The 16712-nt window shown below is 48.3% G+C and overlaps 1 protein-coding gene across 3 annotated transcripts in view; it reads right to left on the reverse strand.

The window, feature by feature from the left end:
• RXRG (retinoid X receptor gamma) overlaps positions 1-16712 on the reverse strand; it is a 46485-nt gene that overhangs the window by 6642 nt on the left and 23131 nt on the right. For 2 of the 3 annotated variants that reach the window (XM_025895807.2, XM_018079111.3), the window contains 2 exons: positions 3400-3659; positions 90-234 (listed from right to left, as the gene is read on the reverse strand). In XM_025895807.2, the coding sequence (XP_025751592.1) occupies positions 90-234; positions 3400-3659 (405 nt within the window). Of the gene's footprint in view, positions 1-89; positions 235-3399; positions 3660-13175; positions 13278-16712 lie in introns of those variants that run through there. The other variant, XM_008933906.3, reaches the window with a different exon arrangement.

Genomic DNA, 16712 nt, shown 5'->3' on the forward strand with positions numbered 1-16712 from the left:
TCACTGTTCACTCCTGCACAAGCCTTGCTTCAGAGCATCAGGGGAGTTCTCACTGCACAAAGCCTTCTCCAAGAAAGAACACCTCCTACCTGAGGACCTGTCCCCACAGATGGCACAGATGTGTTTGGCTAAGGATCCTGGACTTGTAGATGGATAATTCATGTTCCCAATCCCTGGGAGACCCGGCAAGGGCTTGACATCCTCTGAGTTGTTGACATTGTTCAGGACATTGAGCTGCAGAAGCAGAAGGCACAAGACAGGTTAGAGGGTCGAGACACATATCTCAATGAAGCCATCCCCAAATGGAGCTGACCCCTCCCTTGCTGCTCCTACTGAGCTTGTCCCACAAGCTTATCCCCAGCAACTCCATGGGGCTGCCATGAGTAGACAGACATCCTCTGGTGAATCCAGATGGAGGGGTTTGAGCAGTTGCCTGGTAGCAGATATTGCCTCTCACCGTGGCCTGATGCTGTAACCAAAGCCAGGACTAAGCAGAGCTGGAAAAGGGCAGGCAGCAGCCTCAGCTGCTCAGTTACAGCCTCCAAGCAACAAAGCTGGTGGGATCCTCCTGCCTGTTGCCTTAGAGGATGCTGATCACTGGCTGCTTGCAGATTCGAGCAGTAACAGCTTAGTAAGGAAGAGCTTTGCAGCCAGGCAGTTTGTTGCAATTAAACTTGCACTGATGCACAGCTAGGGAAAATGTAATGGTATTTTAAAAAAAGTAAAAAAATTAAGTTGGCTAGCTTCCCTGCCTCGTGATACACAAATCTGCATATACACATGAAAACATGGCTTTTTGGGACTTGGGTTCCCAAATGCTACCACAGGTTGCCAAACAGAGCAGATTTGGGATTGCCAGATTAAAAAAGAAAAAAAAAAAAAGAAAAAAGGAAAACAAAAAGGGGATTGGGCTGAGCATCTAAAAATCAGCTGCAGTGAGATGCAGGCAAAGGACCCAGAGCCCCCAGGCGAGATCCCCAGGAGCTGCTCGTGGCTGCTGAAGTTAAAGGTTACCAACCGACCTCGATTAGAGACCAAAGCCTGATGTTGCCCAGGGCTTTGTTTTATTGCTGTTTGCTTTGGAGCCACTGTCGGCAGGGCAGGGAGGATTAAGGGCCATTGAACACGTCTTGTCAAAAGCTGTCTGGGCAGAGCAATGTCTCTCCGAACCCATTATCAAATCATCTTCCCCATTGTCAAGCGTTGAGGGCTGGGGGTGGTTGTTTCATCACTGAGTTTGTTTCTAACACTCATCCCAATTTATCAGCTAAAATTCTTCTTCCCAGCAAGAAGGCAGAAGCAGGGAGAGAAACGAGGCTTTGGATGAAGACCCAGCTACTGCCTTCATTACAGTCTCCATAATATCTAAACCACTAGATTTCATGCATATTGCTGCAAGTTCTCCATTTCCTCCAAGAAATTGCCCATTTCCCATGAAAAAGATAATAAATTCCACAGGAAATTTCAGTAAAGAACAAGAAGGGTTCGTACCATTGGGATTTTTTTTATCATTAGAAAAATAAAAAGGTGAAGCCTGCTTTCATTTTCCCTCACCACTGTCCCTTCGTTCTCAAAGCTTCAAAGATCTGATAACATGGAAAATACAAATTAATCAGGAAAAATTAGGATCCAGGTTGTTTTGTTTCACTGGAAAATAAAAGTGCATTGGGAAAAATTGCCAAGAGGAACAGAGGTTCACTCTCCCCAGCAGAGACTCCAACCAGACACTGACAGCTGTAAATCCTTACACTTCAGAATCTGGTCCAATGAAAAGAGAAATAAACCCCTTTCCTCCCCACAGGTGTCCAGCCACCTTTTTTTACCCTGTAAACATCATTTTGGCAAGATGCTGAGCCAGGAGGAACTTTTTATGGTTTAAAATGTTGCTCAGAGCTCGGGTACCATCTTTTCTTTCTCTCTGTGTGCACTTTGAGATAATAAAAGGGAAAGAAGGTGTATAGGAGGGGGACACACAGGGCAGTTTTAGCCATCAGTGTCCTCAGAGCTTGACTCCTGCAGGTTAAGTGCAATCATGTATGATATCTGGGACAACTGCTTGAACCCAAATCCATTAGCTGCCTCCCTGCTGAATCCCCAAGGCCCAGCTGTCTCCTTGCATTAGAGGCAACACAAATGAAACCCTCTCCTCAGATCTGGGAACCTGGCGTAGTGCCCAGACTGGGGAAACCACTTCCCAGAGCATCTCCAACCCCAAAGGAAAGGCTTCCAAGCAGGCAATACTGCCACCATTTCCACAAACACAAAGTGCCTGCCCTGGATGCTGTGGGCACAAATATTGTCAGGTCAATGGGTGGTGCCAGGGGAAGAAGGATGCCCAGCATGCCCACTGCAGATATCCCAGACCCACACAGGAGTTGAGGATGCTGGGGAAAGGTAAGTCAAACATGCCAAACTGTGCTTATACGCCCTCAGAGCTCTTCAGATCCTCCCCACACCATCCTCTCCCAGCCTTCCAGGCACTAGGAAGAGCTTCAGACAGACTGAGGAACAGCAGCAAATATGGGGCAGAGAGGGCTCGGGGACATCACCTTGCTGCTTCTTCAGCAGGAGCCATGAGGCTCTTGAGCACTTCCTACCTTCAGGTCCCACCAATAAAACACAAAGTCTTGTTGATAAGAGGCAGAATTTTCACTCAGATCTGGACTCCCAGAACATTTCAGCACTCCATTAAAATTCCACACTGCCACCCTGATCCCAGCCATGCTAGAAGTAGTGCCAGGCTCTTGGAGAAGCACTTCTCTGCCCCATAGAGCCACCCTGTGAGGCTCCAAGCCTATCCATGGCTCTGGGGAAGCACCAGCCCTAACATCTGGTTCCCCTCCCCTCTGGAGAGGAAACCTCAGCACCCACGTGAGCACAGGCAGTAAGGGTGGGAGTGCTTCATTTTCCTTCAGGCCGAGTTTATATACAACACAGAGTAGGTGGCTGGCATTTAGCATTAACATTTGTCTCTTCCTAAAAAATTTGTCTCCTTTCCAAATAATGAAATGAAGCAGATATCCTTTTGCAGGAAGAAGGGGAATGCTTCATATGCTGCAGCCCTTGGCTATCCTGTTTCCACGTACAGTAATGACACACCCTGCAATAGATGCAGTGGAGGGGAGCTGGACTGCACCCACGGTGAGGACAGACCTGAAAATTAGCTTTCTCTCCTTAACATGTAGTGTATTTTGACATATATACAGCTGTCTTTTCTGTCTCTGTGTTGGGGATTTATGCAGAAAGATTCACATGCTGGAAATTGTTCTTTAGAGCTGATCTTCCTGAGCGGGCAAAGCACACCGGACTCCCCACCAGCCAACCCACTCTCTCAGGTTTTGGAACTTTACCCGGTCTGAACACTGAACTGCAGGGAAGTGAGTGTGCACATCCGCCTACCTGCGGGCTGGCGTGTGTCACAAAGTTCATGCCCGGGGCTGAGGACAGAGCGACGGGGTGGGAGCCGATGGAGGACGCGATGACTCTGTAGGGGGAGCTCAGCGCGTTCACCGGGGACCCGATGGCGCTCATGGGCGACGGCAGCGCCCGGGCGGCGTTCGCGGGGGCCTCGAGGTAGTTGTGGTGCCCGTCCACTGAGTTTCCCGTGGAAAGGCTCGATGACAGGCTCACAGACGTGGAGCTGGCATGCACAGGGGAATCTACAGGGAGAAGCAGAAAGATTAAATACACTATGAGTGTGGCTGACCAGCCAGCGATCAGCTGCCCAGCCGTGGTTGTCTCAGCTTAGATGCTGGTCGAGGCTCAAAGCCATGCAAACATGCCTTATGCTATAAAGGGAAAAGAACAAAATGTTGGTTACAGCACGGGAAATAGAGTTACATACAGCAACAAAACATAATTTGTAGGCAGTGCTTAACAGCCAAATATTCCTTCACTGCTTTGGTGCCTCAGCAGACTTGGAAGAAGGCACCGCCTGCCTGCCTCAGGCTGGGTTTCTCTGAACTATTCTCTGAGGTCCCATTTCTTTTGTCCAAGCCAGCTCTAGAGACAGCACACATCTGAAACCATGAAATCCCCACCGACCAGGCTGGAAACTTCAAATGCTCCCCATGTCTTGAGAAGCACCTTTGCTCCCTGCAATGGCTCTGGCATTGCACTCAGCAGGCCCTTCCCATGGCTCAGCTCTTCCCCTTCCCACTCACTTACATCACCACTGTGCTATTCCAAACGTTCCTCCCGCTCCCAAAGCTGGTTGTCAGCATCTCCAATTGGAGCTGGAGCAACACAGGACAGAAACTGCCCATGACACAGTTGAAATGCAGATTACAGGACCCAAATAGGCACCCAAAGGCACCCAAATATTTTGTCCATTATCTTTCCTCACTTATACAAGATAGAGCAGAGGCTGTGGCCACACAGACATGGGTGGGCAAACAGTCTCACAGCCACAAGGAGAAAGAGTTTCCTCCTTCCACACTAAAGAGCTGCAGTTCACATCACCAAGCTGAGCCTCACATGAGGTTCATGAGATCAGTGTGCTCCTGAGCCCCTCTGAGGAAGAGGTGGCATAGAAAAGCAATATAACCTTGGTCATTGCCACTTCTCTCTGAGGCCAAACACCTCACCCAAGGCCTAAATACTGTCTTCTATAAGGTCAGTCTCAGATATTCAGGGGATATCTGGGCATCAAATGCCCACTAGTCCTGATGGGTTATGTATGTAGCTGCATTTTAAGGATTTACATGACCTTTTCTCCCTTCCCTAGAATTTACCAACCCCACTTAGCATTAGCTGTCATTAACATTTCCATGAACCGTTATTTCTCTGATGGTTTTTCAACACAGGAGATCATTCCCTGGAGTAGCAAGGCAAAGATGTTGTGTGGGAAGGTCACACAGTTGGTTTTCCATGGCTGGCACAGAGGATGTTTGCTCCCATTGCATTTGCAAGTACGGCAGCACTTTGGTGTTTTGTTTGTTTGTGTTTTTTCCTCCTTTTAACATTATTGCAAAGTTATTTACGTGACAGTGTTTGTTATTCTACCTGAAGTAACAATCAAATCTGATTCAAAGGGAAGATGCACAATAAAGACGGGAAAAGGTCAGCTTGCTGAATAACATTAAAGACATTTGTCAGAGTCAAAGAGGACTCGATCCACCGTTATCAACCCACTTCAGACTTAATTCTGCAGAGGGAGGGGGAGAAAAGGTCTTTGTCAATTCTTGCTTTGGCTTTTTGGATCAATTCTCCCAGTGGGAAAGCGATGTGCAGCAAGAGGAAGTCGGCTTAATGACAAAAGCAGAAGCCTTGGAGGCAGCAAGGCGGTCTGGAGGCAGGGCCAGGGCTCCTGCCTGCTGCCACAGAGTCACCCCACATCCCCCTGCCACCATCATGGAGACACACAGCCTGTTTTCTGTTGGTAGACAGCAAAATCCCTACCTTGGAATGGCTTCCAAGCGCAAAAGCTTTTCACTCCAGAGACAGCTGCCAGGGTGCCTTTAGGAGTGGGCAGAAGATGTGCTGTTTGCCTGCCCCTCCCTTACCTAAACAAGCACTCAGCTCACAGAGGCACCTCGGATGTTTCCTGGGGCTTAAAAGGACCATCCTGACTTGTGCCATTATCAGCTTCAGAGAAAAGTGAATGCATTTTTCATCACCTGTGAGTAGTCTGGTACCACAACACACAGTCCTCCCCAGCATCTGTAGCACAGGCTTAGAAAGAATTTGGTTTTATGCCTCTTTAAACAACTAGATAAACAACATTGCCTTTGAGGATTCTCCAGCTTGGAAAATAAGTCATTGAAGGGGAGATTGGGCAGAAATCTATCACCCCAGGACAGCTAAGGAGAAGAATGATTCTTCATCCTTTGCCATTAACACAGAAAAGGGCATATTTTGAAAGTATTATGCAGAAGATTTAAACCAATAAGAAAAGACTCCCAGGAGAATTATTCAACTGTTTGCATTTATGCCAGACTTTACAGAAATGCTGTCACTCCTAAGTTTCTCCATTAGAACAGCTTCAAGTCTCATAAGGACCAAGAGCAAGGCTTTCATCCAAGAACACTGCTGGCCAGGGCAAGCCCCATTTTGTGCTTGTGCCAGTGCCAAGGGGCAACTGTTCAAGGGCTATGTCCAGGGAAATCTCCTAGTCCCAAAGATAGGATCAAAGGTCAAAGTTAGGAAGCCTGGAGGGCTTGTCTACCTCCCTCACCCCAGCAATGACACCGAAGAGGAAGCATGAATGCATGAAGGAGTGTTTGCTGGTGAGGATGGACAGATAAATGAAAATATGAAAATATCTACTGGAGAGCACAGAGGTGTAAAGGAAGGTTCTGCCAGGGCCTGATGACACAAACCAGAGTTAACATGTTTGGTTCCAGAGTGCCTCACCTCACTGTCCTGACAAGGCTCTGACAAACCCAATGGTCAAAGCCATCAGTGTTAACTTTCCACTTACCAACGAACAACTTCATCCTTCTGTTATAAATTGTAATACAAACCCCAGTTAGAAAGGCAGAACAACAACAAAAAAAGCCCACAAACAACAAAAAACTTTCACTTCTGGCCCCTTCCTGGGATAAGTTTGCCGAGCCAGTCCCCAGGGAAGCAAAAAATGCATTCTCCAGCACCTGGGGAAAACTGTCCTCTCAGCTTCTCATTTTCAGGCTGGAATGCTCCAAGAGGGATATAAGAAGTGACTGTTATGAGGCTATCAGCTTGTGAGAGGAACAACTTGCATGGCTGAAAGGAGGTGTGCAGGAAGAGCCATGCCAAAGCACCCTTCATACTGGGATTACTTCTTCCTTGAGCTGAGTACCATCAAACTTGTTTCAGTTCAAAGAAGCCAGGGAGGCTTGGACAATGCAGACAGCTGGGACTGCAAGTCTGATTCATTTTGAAAGAAAATAGTTCAACGAAATGATCTGCAGGAAAATATGATGGTCTGCGTCCCACATCTCCCAACAGAAAGCACCCAGAAAGGTCTTGGGTTCACCAGGATGGAACGGCTTTTCTCAAGGTATTTTCTCCCATCACTTGGGAGACAGACAGACAGCAGTAGAGCCAGGCCAGAGAGGAGCTGCCAGAGGGAAGCAGAGCGACGGAGCAGGGCGGACTGGGGAGACAGGACTCAGTCCTGCACACCAGCTACGGCCGGCTCTGCCTCTCCAGCAGCGTTCAGCACAGGTGACATTTACACAGGCCGAGCGGCCGCAGCCCGTCCGTCAGGTAATGCGAGGTGACAAGCGGTGCCGGGCAGTCACGAGCTGCGGTGGGCACCCGCGGAGCACAGGGCAGCCAGCCCTGTGTCGGGGGGCCAGGGCTCCGTGGCTGCACAGCCCCTGCCCACGGGCACCAAATGCGGCTCCCAGACCAGCCAGGGCCCCCACGCCAGCTGGGCAAGGCCAGCTGAGACCCTGCACCAAGCATCGGGGATTGCTGCTGCTTTTTACCGCCTACTCCAGATTCAAGATCAGCTTTTTTCTGGTCCACAAGTGGGGCTGTTTGTGTCTTTCTCCCCTGTTTTCCTTCTCCATATTAATGCTTGGACAGGTAGTTGAAGAGAGGTTCAGGGAAACCTGATACTGTGTTTACTTCTCTCCTGGAGGAGCAGGGGAAGAGAGGACAGGAGGATTGTGTGGATTCTCCGATGTGTCCGCTGCAAACATGCAGAGTGTCCAGAGAACCTGGTGCCTCAATCAACTGTCTGCAAGCTCTCTTGTACAGAAACACACACACACACTCCAGCCTTCTCCTTGGAGGAAGTAAAGCCTAAAAAGAAGGAACTTGCTTCTGGATGCTTCACTGTTTCAAACTGCCTCTGCAAATTACCGCATCATTTGTAGCAGAGAGCAGCTGGAAATGTGCACACACACACAACATCCATCCTGTTGCTTCAGTATCCAGAATAAGGATCATATCCAATGTCAGCATAGACAACTCCACTGACATTAGAAAATATAATGAAGAAAGACCCCAAGAATCAGTCAGTTCTCTGAATTTTGAAAACAGTGCCCTTAAGGACATAAGCAGCAGCGTTACACTCACCCACCAGCCGCTGAAGAGGAGCAAGGACACAAAGATTTGACACTGCACTTCCAGCTGTGTTTCACCTAAACCTTAGCAAACTCTTAGTCCAGAGATAGTAATATGAATAGCCTCATAAACACCATCTACATCACAGCCAATGTGTAGGTGTCTGACAGATGCACCTGCAGAGCACAAAACTCCAGGTCCACCACATCAGTGCTAAATAGCCAGATCTGGGCTAACACAGCTAAACTGAACCAATGTTCAATAGCTTGATTAAGCCACCTCGGATACCTCTGTGCAGCAAGCACTTCACATGTAAAGCAGGGGCAGGCATGGAAGTAGAGATTCCTCTTCTGCAAGAGCACACAAGTCACCCCAAATACCTTGGCCAAGGAAGTAGGAAGAGAAGCACCCAGGGTTCAACCAATAAAGCTGTCTAGACTTTCAAACAAATAATAGCAGGAAACCCCAGTCTCAGCAATGACATAGAATGTGGAATGACAATGCAGAGACCAGAAACACCCAAGCACTACATGCACTGTCTATTTAACCAACACAGGTAGTAAGTTTGTTCTGGTTAATGCCCCTTCAGCTCTTCAGCAAAGCCTTGACAGAAGAAATACCCATGTTAAACACTGGGGTCTCTTTTCAACTAAGGCCCAAAGCAATCCTTGGAGCTCCCTGGTAAGCCTAGAGATGTTGATGATATTTCAACATTCAGAGCTTTGTTTTTCATATCAGAGAGAATCAAAAGCTGGCAGTCTTCAAATAATGAAAAACACAGTTGTGCTCCTGAGGCCTCAGATACACACAGAAAAGGTTCATTTCACCAGCACAAACATTTAAAGGTGTGAGTCGCCCTGCCTGACACATGACTTTGCAGATGCTTCTTCCTCCGCAGATCAGAAAGCACCAAGAAGTGGGAAGAGACATGCAGAGAAGGGCTGATTTCAGTAGAGGAACACGGGGGTGTGTGGGAGGTACAGCCTGGCAGGCATCTCGTCCTTGGGCATGACCTTCAAGGGGCAATACCTGTGAGAAGCACTCCTGAAATGATGTAGTTACGTAGCAGGGCACCCACGTTAACTGGAATCAAGTGAAGTGTTGCTGCTGTGACTGCAGAAGTAGATTTTGTTTAATACATAGAAGATAAACCGAAAAACTATTCCCTTTCTGGTAACATTTTTAACTGTCCAAGCAGATTCCCACAGAGAGCACAGAGTGCCATGCTAATATCCTACAGAAAGGTTAGTGGTATTACCTTGCTTTTAAGGTCCAGTAACCTCTGCACTTCCATCTTCCCGCTTCACTCTAAATCAATAAATAATGCAGCCTATTCCAACATCAAGGAGCAAAACTTTCTGGAGGTGTGCTGGCACGTATGTGAGCAAGGGCTTCTCCAACAGGGACCTGCACAGGGCAGCAGAAAGTTTCCTTCAGCTCTCTGGGTAGTGGGGAGAGATGCTCCCGCTCCTCTTTGGTAATGCTCCTGTGCTTCCCTTGCAAACAGGGACCATCCAAAACCCGGCCACAAGCAGCCCTGTGTCTTGTCCAAATGTCCTTGGACATATTAAGCTATTGACCCACTGTCCAATTTCAGTCAAATCAGGCCAAGACCTCAAAATAGCATCTGCTGCTGAGCCTGCACCAGGGCAAAGACTCCTTTAGCAACTGCACATCAGGTAATTAAAAAAGAACTGCAAGCCAGATTTACTCACCCTAAACAAGGTATCACATCCCCCTGGTGACCACAGTAACACATAAGAGTTAGATAAAGTTTCTCATCTCAAAAAAAAAAAGAAAAGGTTGTTGAATTTAAGGCCTAAAGGGTTTTTCATTATTGTTTGGTAAGATTTCCCACTTGGCCAGCAGCCACAAGGAAAGAAAAGTGCACAAATCCCTACAGTTGTCTTTAAACTCCTGGAGAGGCTACAGGTCCCCATTAGAAAGGATCCCACTGGCTGCAAGCTCTGTGGCTGCCCCAGGCAACTAAGACAAGTGTCTCCTGCTTTAAAAAAATAAAAAATTTAAAACAAATCTGCATTTTCCTAGCTGCAGGAGTTGCCCAGTCACTGGATTTTCTCACACCTTTGCTGAGTCAAAGAGCCTTCTTCCATCTTGGCATCCGGAGTCACAGGAATAGACACAGCAAGCTATGACGTGCAGGAAAAAAGCATCCTGCAGGTCACAAAACCTGGGACCATCACACGTGAAAAAGGTGCCAGCCAGCCAGGCAGCAGCCCCACTCCAGGCACAATCTGGGTTTTCCTCTCCCTATCCCCCAAACGACCTGGCCTAACCCCGCTTTGCTTGGGAGAGCTGACAAGATTGCAGCCGGAGGTGGTGTGGCCACAGGCCAAGTTACATGAGTACTAATAAAAGAGACTTTGTGGAGGAGCCAAGTTAGTTCTTGTCCCCAACCAACTGTGCCAGAGAGTGCTCAGAGAGAGAGGACAGCCAGCACAGCATCTTTCCTTGCCCTGGGAGCTGGGCTTTGGGTGAAATGCATCCTTCAGGAGAATAAAAACATGTTTTGAAGCCCTTTTTTTGCTCCTATAGCTCAGTCCTAGAGCACATCTCCTGCTTTAGATGTTTAAGGGTGACTCATCTGAACACTTTCCCTGGTATTCTACAAACTCAACTGTAACATCTTAGAGTCTGTTTGTCCTTTTCACATCACAAATCACGTGCTTATGACCAATTTGTATATGTACTTCCTCAGACAAATTTGGTGGCATTACTCAGATAGCTACAATCAAAGTTTTATACACACACCATTGAAAACATATACTTTATTTCTAACTTAAATGCATTTAAAATTAATTTAAAGCATATGTAACAGCCACTTGAATGCAAAAAAAGGTAGCAAGTGCATGTTGGGTTTTTTTACTTTTTTCTCCCATTATGCTCAAAATGAAGCCCAGAATTTCAGGTAATCTGAAATGCAATAAGATCTAGACATGCCAAACAGCAGCAGTCACTTCACCTTAACTTTGCCCTCCAGCAACACAGTGCAAGAACAATGAATGTTACAAGCTGACACCCCAGCATGGACACTATCCTTTTCTACCACCCTGATGTCCCGCTTTACACAGGACCAGGAACAGTTTCATAGCTATTTTAAAGGAGGGAGTAGCAAGGATCACAAACATATTGCAGGCCTGATGCAGATGCAGGTTGCCTGCATGGGCTTTGTGGTGAGGATCCCAAGGTAGTGGGAAGCTGCCACACATCCCCTCCCTCCATGGTCACCATGCTCTCTCCTGCTTCATCCCTCTCAAAGCCTGACTGCCCTCTCGCACAGCCCATGGGCCCTAAAAAGTTATCTGGCCAGAGCAGCTATTGCTTTCTCAACCAGCCAAAAATCCCTCTCTGCAGACCCAACACTCCAAGGAAAGGCGGCTCCCACACCATCAAGATGTCTCAGGGTCATGGAAGCCCTCTGGTTTTGAGGGGAGTGCAGGTGTGAGTGGTAACCTGTATCCAGGGACCACAGGACAGCCCAGAGTGACTGCTTTAAAGCAGCCCTAACAAAACTTGGCCAATGCTTTTGCACCTCTGTCAGTTCACCTGCAGAAATCACCTCTGTTTCTAACGCCAAGTTACAAGTAGGGTAAAACACCAGTTAAACATACTTATAATGAAAGTTGAAGTCCCAATATATTGAACTGCTGGTGGGCTGGAGAATAGCCCCTTCACCTTTATTGGTGGGACAGAAATCCCTCTGTTCCTCTTGCCATTTTCCTCTCCTAAAAATCTCCCAAAGGCTCTTCTGAGCACTGTGACCCCTGTCCCTACAGGGATCTGTGCCTGGTTTCTGTGAAGATCAGTTTGAATGTCACTTTCCTCTCAGTTCCTTGCAAATCTGTAATACTCAATAAATTAAACACAAATAACACTTTCATTGTTTTGGTCTTATTGCAGCAATAGGAGAGAGTTCAGCTTGTCTTTTCTTGTTTCTTAAAAACACCAGTGAGCAATAGATTCTTCCAACGAGTCATCTCTTTTCTGCAGAAACAGCCTAAAAAGGTATTTTGGAAAGTCAAGTGCTTGTGAAACTTGCAGATGACTTGATGCAATACCAGTGACTTTTCTGGAGTTGGAGAATTACCAGAGGTGAGCATCTGGTGCAAGAGGGAGGGGGAAAAAACATACACATAGTGGGAACATCCCATGTGCAATTCCACGTCTGCATGAACCTTTTCTCTAGCAGAGAAATAACAGGCTGATGTGCACAGCCTGGGGGCCTCCAGAGCAAGACTTGGAGGCATTTACCCACCTTCAAGGGCTGGGAACAACTTTTCCATAGTAAGACTTCCCACATCCATAAACAACAATGCATCTAAATTTCCTGGAGCAGCACCAGTACTTCTGTCAGCAGTCAATACATGGGTGCTCCCAACCCCTCACAGCCAAGCACTCCAACCTGTTCACTCCCTGCCTTGGTTGGGGAGCACCCAGCAGATCCTCAACCTCTCTCCCACGTTAGGACAAGAGAAATAACTTCAGATAAAAATAATGAGCGAGCTCCAGTAATTCCAAAGTCCATTTCCCAAGAGCAGCTGTGGTTTCTGCAACCAGAACTCGCTCACACCAGCGTGCATGGGGGTATCACAGCCTTGCAGCCCCAACCCTTTGCTGTCTCCCTGGGCAGCCTCACTTGGCTAATCTGACACAGCTTCACACGATTATGGTGGTATCTGTGTCACAAGAGCAGGACACAGCCACTAGGCAAGGAAAGAGCCCGCTTAAGATTTTCTCGGGGGGTGCTTTATGTTCTAAAAGTAATTTTTTCCTCCAACAACTTAATAAAAATGAAATCCAAAAGATGCTTACTGGGTTTAATCCTGCTCTTTCAATGAATAGATTCAGTCCCTCACACGTGGACACATACATGCGTCACCCAAATTATATACTAAACTTCAAAGCAGAGTGCAATGGTTTGACTCAAGCCTGCATAATTTCAGGCAGCCTGTTTTGGCTGTGCAGAAGTTCACAGCACATATAACCACAGGACAGCTTCGACCACAAGCACACAGGCACCGCAGGTTACAGCCACATACGAGCTAGGTTAAACACGTTTTTAAATTCCCTTTACCCCCCCTCACAGCCCTACTGTGGGATCAGTTCCTCCACCTAACCCAGAAGGCACAGATTGCAAACGCAAGTAAAATACTTACTGCCAAAGCCTGCAGGAAACTTAATGAAGTGAGGATAATTCCCATACATGTTTAATCTTCAGTTCATCGCTTGCCTTTCTAAACACAACTGCCTGCTCTAACTTCAAAGCTGCCCGGAGCGCAGCGCAGCCCGCCGGGGTCGGGACATGGCTCTGCAGGAGCAGGGGCTCTCGGAGGGTGCCAGGGCAGCTGCCTCCTCCCGTGGCCTCATCCTTGCTTCACGCCGGCAGCAGCTGCTCGCCGGGATGAGACATGCTCTTGTTCTCCGCCGCTCAGGGCTGGCTCCCGTGCTCAGCTGTCTCGGCTCCCTGCAAATTCACGGCGGACCGTCCAGGGAGCATAATCGCCCGGATAAGATGCCAATCAATGCATGACGGCTCCGGTATAGATCAGAAATTGGGAGGAGGGGGAGAGGTTAAGTCGTTTAGGGGAGGAGCATCGTGGGGAAGGAGGCGGCGGGGGGGCTTTGCTTTTCCACCAGTGGAGACTCGCTGCAGTGTATTAGTTACACCAGCCCCAGCCATGTGGAGGGTTCTCTGGCCAGGCGAAGGACCAACCCTCACCCAGATGATGACGACGATGATGATGATGGGCTGGCCAACAGCTCATGTGCAACCAACCCAGCGCTTTGGGGCTAGGGCTGTGCAGGAACAGAGCTCCACACTCCCATCCCACACCAAACCATGCCTCAGCTGTGCTCCCAACATCACGTCGTGGCCCCGTGGTGCTGGACTGCAGTCACCCCTAGGAAATGCAGCCCTGATGGACTGAGGAGGACCAGGACCTTCTTGGGACTAGTGGAGCTAGAAGTTCAATTCCCATTCCCTACTCCACCCAAAGGAGTCCAAAAAATACCCAAATCACACAAAAAAAGCATCATTAACCAGTTGCTAAAGCTGCATGGGATGAGAAGAGGTGGGACACAGGACAGAACCCTAGGGGCTCAATCTGTGCCACACAGGGTCATAAAGTGTTCACAGCCATGGCAGCAGAGCGCAGTACACTTCACAGACAGTCCCATACTTACATCCATAACTTCAGTTTAATGCCCACCCATCCTGACAATGAAGTTCTGCAGAAAAGGAGTAGAAATAAACAAAAATAAGTAGCCAGTTGCCAGACTGGGACAAAGCTACATGCAGTCTCCAGCATTGCCTCCTCCTGGTACTCTGAAGTAGGAGCAGTTCCCTGCCTCACAAGCCCCCTACCAAACCCATGCAATTCTGGGGAAAGGCAGGGATGCAAGCAACAGCACAGCCCTCTATTTATGGTTTCTGATCTGGGAGACTTCAAATGAAGTCACCTCAAAGGAATGGAAGAGAGAAGAATTTTGCTAAAGGTTATAAAGCAAACAGAGACCAAGACCACATGTGTGTTGGAAGAAAAGGTGGGTTGCAGCCCTATTGTTGGCACAAGCAACGTGGCAGAGAAAGGGGGCACGGGGCTAGCAAGGGCCTTTGCCTTCCCAGGGAGAGCACAAACCATCCCCACATACAGGATGGAGGGCATGCCATGCAAACAGCAAGACAAAATGAGGGAAGAGCAGATTAGGATGTTTGGCATCCTTCAAGGGCCTTCTAGCACTTGGCTCCCTTCCGGACACCCAAGGACCCATGCTGCCCTTTGGCACTAAACATGCTGGAAGAAAGGCATGGAATATGCCATCCCAGCAGCAGCTCAGGCAGATGCTGACTGAGGTGCTGTCAACCCTGAGATACCACGTGTGAGGAGAAGGAAAGGTTACCCTTGTTAGCTCTGTTTCTTCCTTCGCTCTCAGACATTGCCATATCCATTTATCTCTAGCTAGAGTTTAAGCAAGGGAAAGGGCTTTTCCCTCCCTCATATTAACAACTTTTAAATTATTTTTAAAAGGTGATTTGGTTTCCTCCCATTTCTGCTCTGCACCTGTGTTTGATGACTTGGTTATGTGCAGTATCAGGAGGATACTGTGACACGGATGTACAGCTCTTTACGGGCAGCAGTTACATCATATCGACTCCAGGACTTTTGAGTTTACCTGGGAATGGGAAGGTAACATTTGGGAGTGCATCTCCATGTAGCAGAACAAATGGATAACCTGCCTGCTGTCAAGAGTGAGGAGGTTTGCAGGCAGTAGTATCAGCATTCTGTATAGCCCATTAGCTCTAGCACAGGTTTACACACGCTGGCTTTTCTCACAGATTAAAAAAAAAAAAGGAGATCAGTATTCAGAGTAGGTTCTACTGAGGCAAAAAACCCAAGCAACTGCAGTCTCACAGGGGGAATACAAACAGCAGAGATCACTCTTGTATCTTCTATCTGGCCACCTTTCACATCTCATTTGTTTTATTGCACAAACATTAATGGCACTGCAGAACTGTTTCAGGGGAGAACAGGCAGCCGAGCACCACGGTTACACATCTCAAGGTTTGAGTTCCAGGGAAGGGAGACCAGAGGGTTTGATAACCACCACAAGAGCATAACACAGCAGCGTCTAATTGTGGTGCTATGTCCTGTCCCACTCCCTGTTCAGCTGAGCTTGTGTCCTCCCCTGCCACCACTGCAATATACAACAAGGACATCCTCAGCAAACACCCTCAGCAAGGGCCAGTCATCCAGTCAGTGTTCACAGCTTCATCCAGGTGCAGAAGATGTAGGCACAGCTCCTGTTTCAGTGGATGCTGCCCCACATTCCACCCTGTCTAATCCCAGCGACAGCAATCCCAGAAACCGCAGGATTTCTAACCTGTAGGAAAAGTTTGCTATTTCAGGATAACACTGGCTTTGCTTCTGGTGCTGTCCTTTAACAGCCACACTGGGGATCCTTGTTGGGGCCAGGAGACAAGAGCCAGGCACAAGCCAGGGATGCCTCAGCAGGCAGAGACCCAGGGCACTGCTGAGGAACAGGCTGCAAGGTGGCTTGTTTCAATCTCCGGATAGAAAATTGGATTTCTCAGCAGAGCAAGTTTTTTTCCTCTGTGACAAGACTGAAAGAAACATTTTTCAATCAAAAACCCCAGCAAACAATCTGCTTCCAAAAGAAGTGATTTTCACACCCTCAATAAGATCCAAGATTTCCACATAAGAGAGGGACTTTGTGCAGCCCCACACAACAACCTGCCAGGGGGATGTTTCTCTGATCTGGTGTTACAGGAAAGCTCTGGCATGATGGGAAGCCTGCCTGTCCAGCACCCCCTCGGAAACCTTTCCTATCATCTGTCCATCACCCTGCAGAGATGCACCAGGGCCATCTATCCCCAGTCCCCAAGTGCCCACCAGCACTCAGAACCAAGACGCTGTTTTGAGACAAATCTGCTCTTACACAACAGTTCTGCTTCCACCTGCTTGAGTCACACCTCCCTATCTTCCCAGGCTGGCTCATCCATTGCCCTCAGGCCAGACAAGAGGGTTGTGCCCTCGCCAAGCAGCCGTGGGACGGAGCAGGGCAGAGCCAAGCTGCATGTTCAGTTCAGCCCCAGCAGCTCCGGGCACAGGGAGGTGTGAGCAGTGAAGCAGCTTTGCGTTCTAAGCACCAGCCGTGCTGAGATTTACTAGTAC

This window comes from Manacus vitellinus, unplaced genomic scaffold (assembly GCF_001715985.3).
Source record: "Manacus vitellinus isolate BGI_N305 unplaced genomic scaffold, ASM171598v3 scaffold_44_pilon, whole genome shotgun sequence".
Lineage (NCBI taxonomy): Eukaryota > Metazoa > Chordata > Aves > Passeriformes > Pipridae > Manacus > Manacus vitellinus.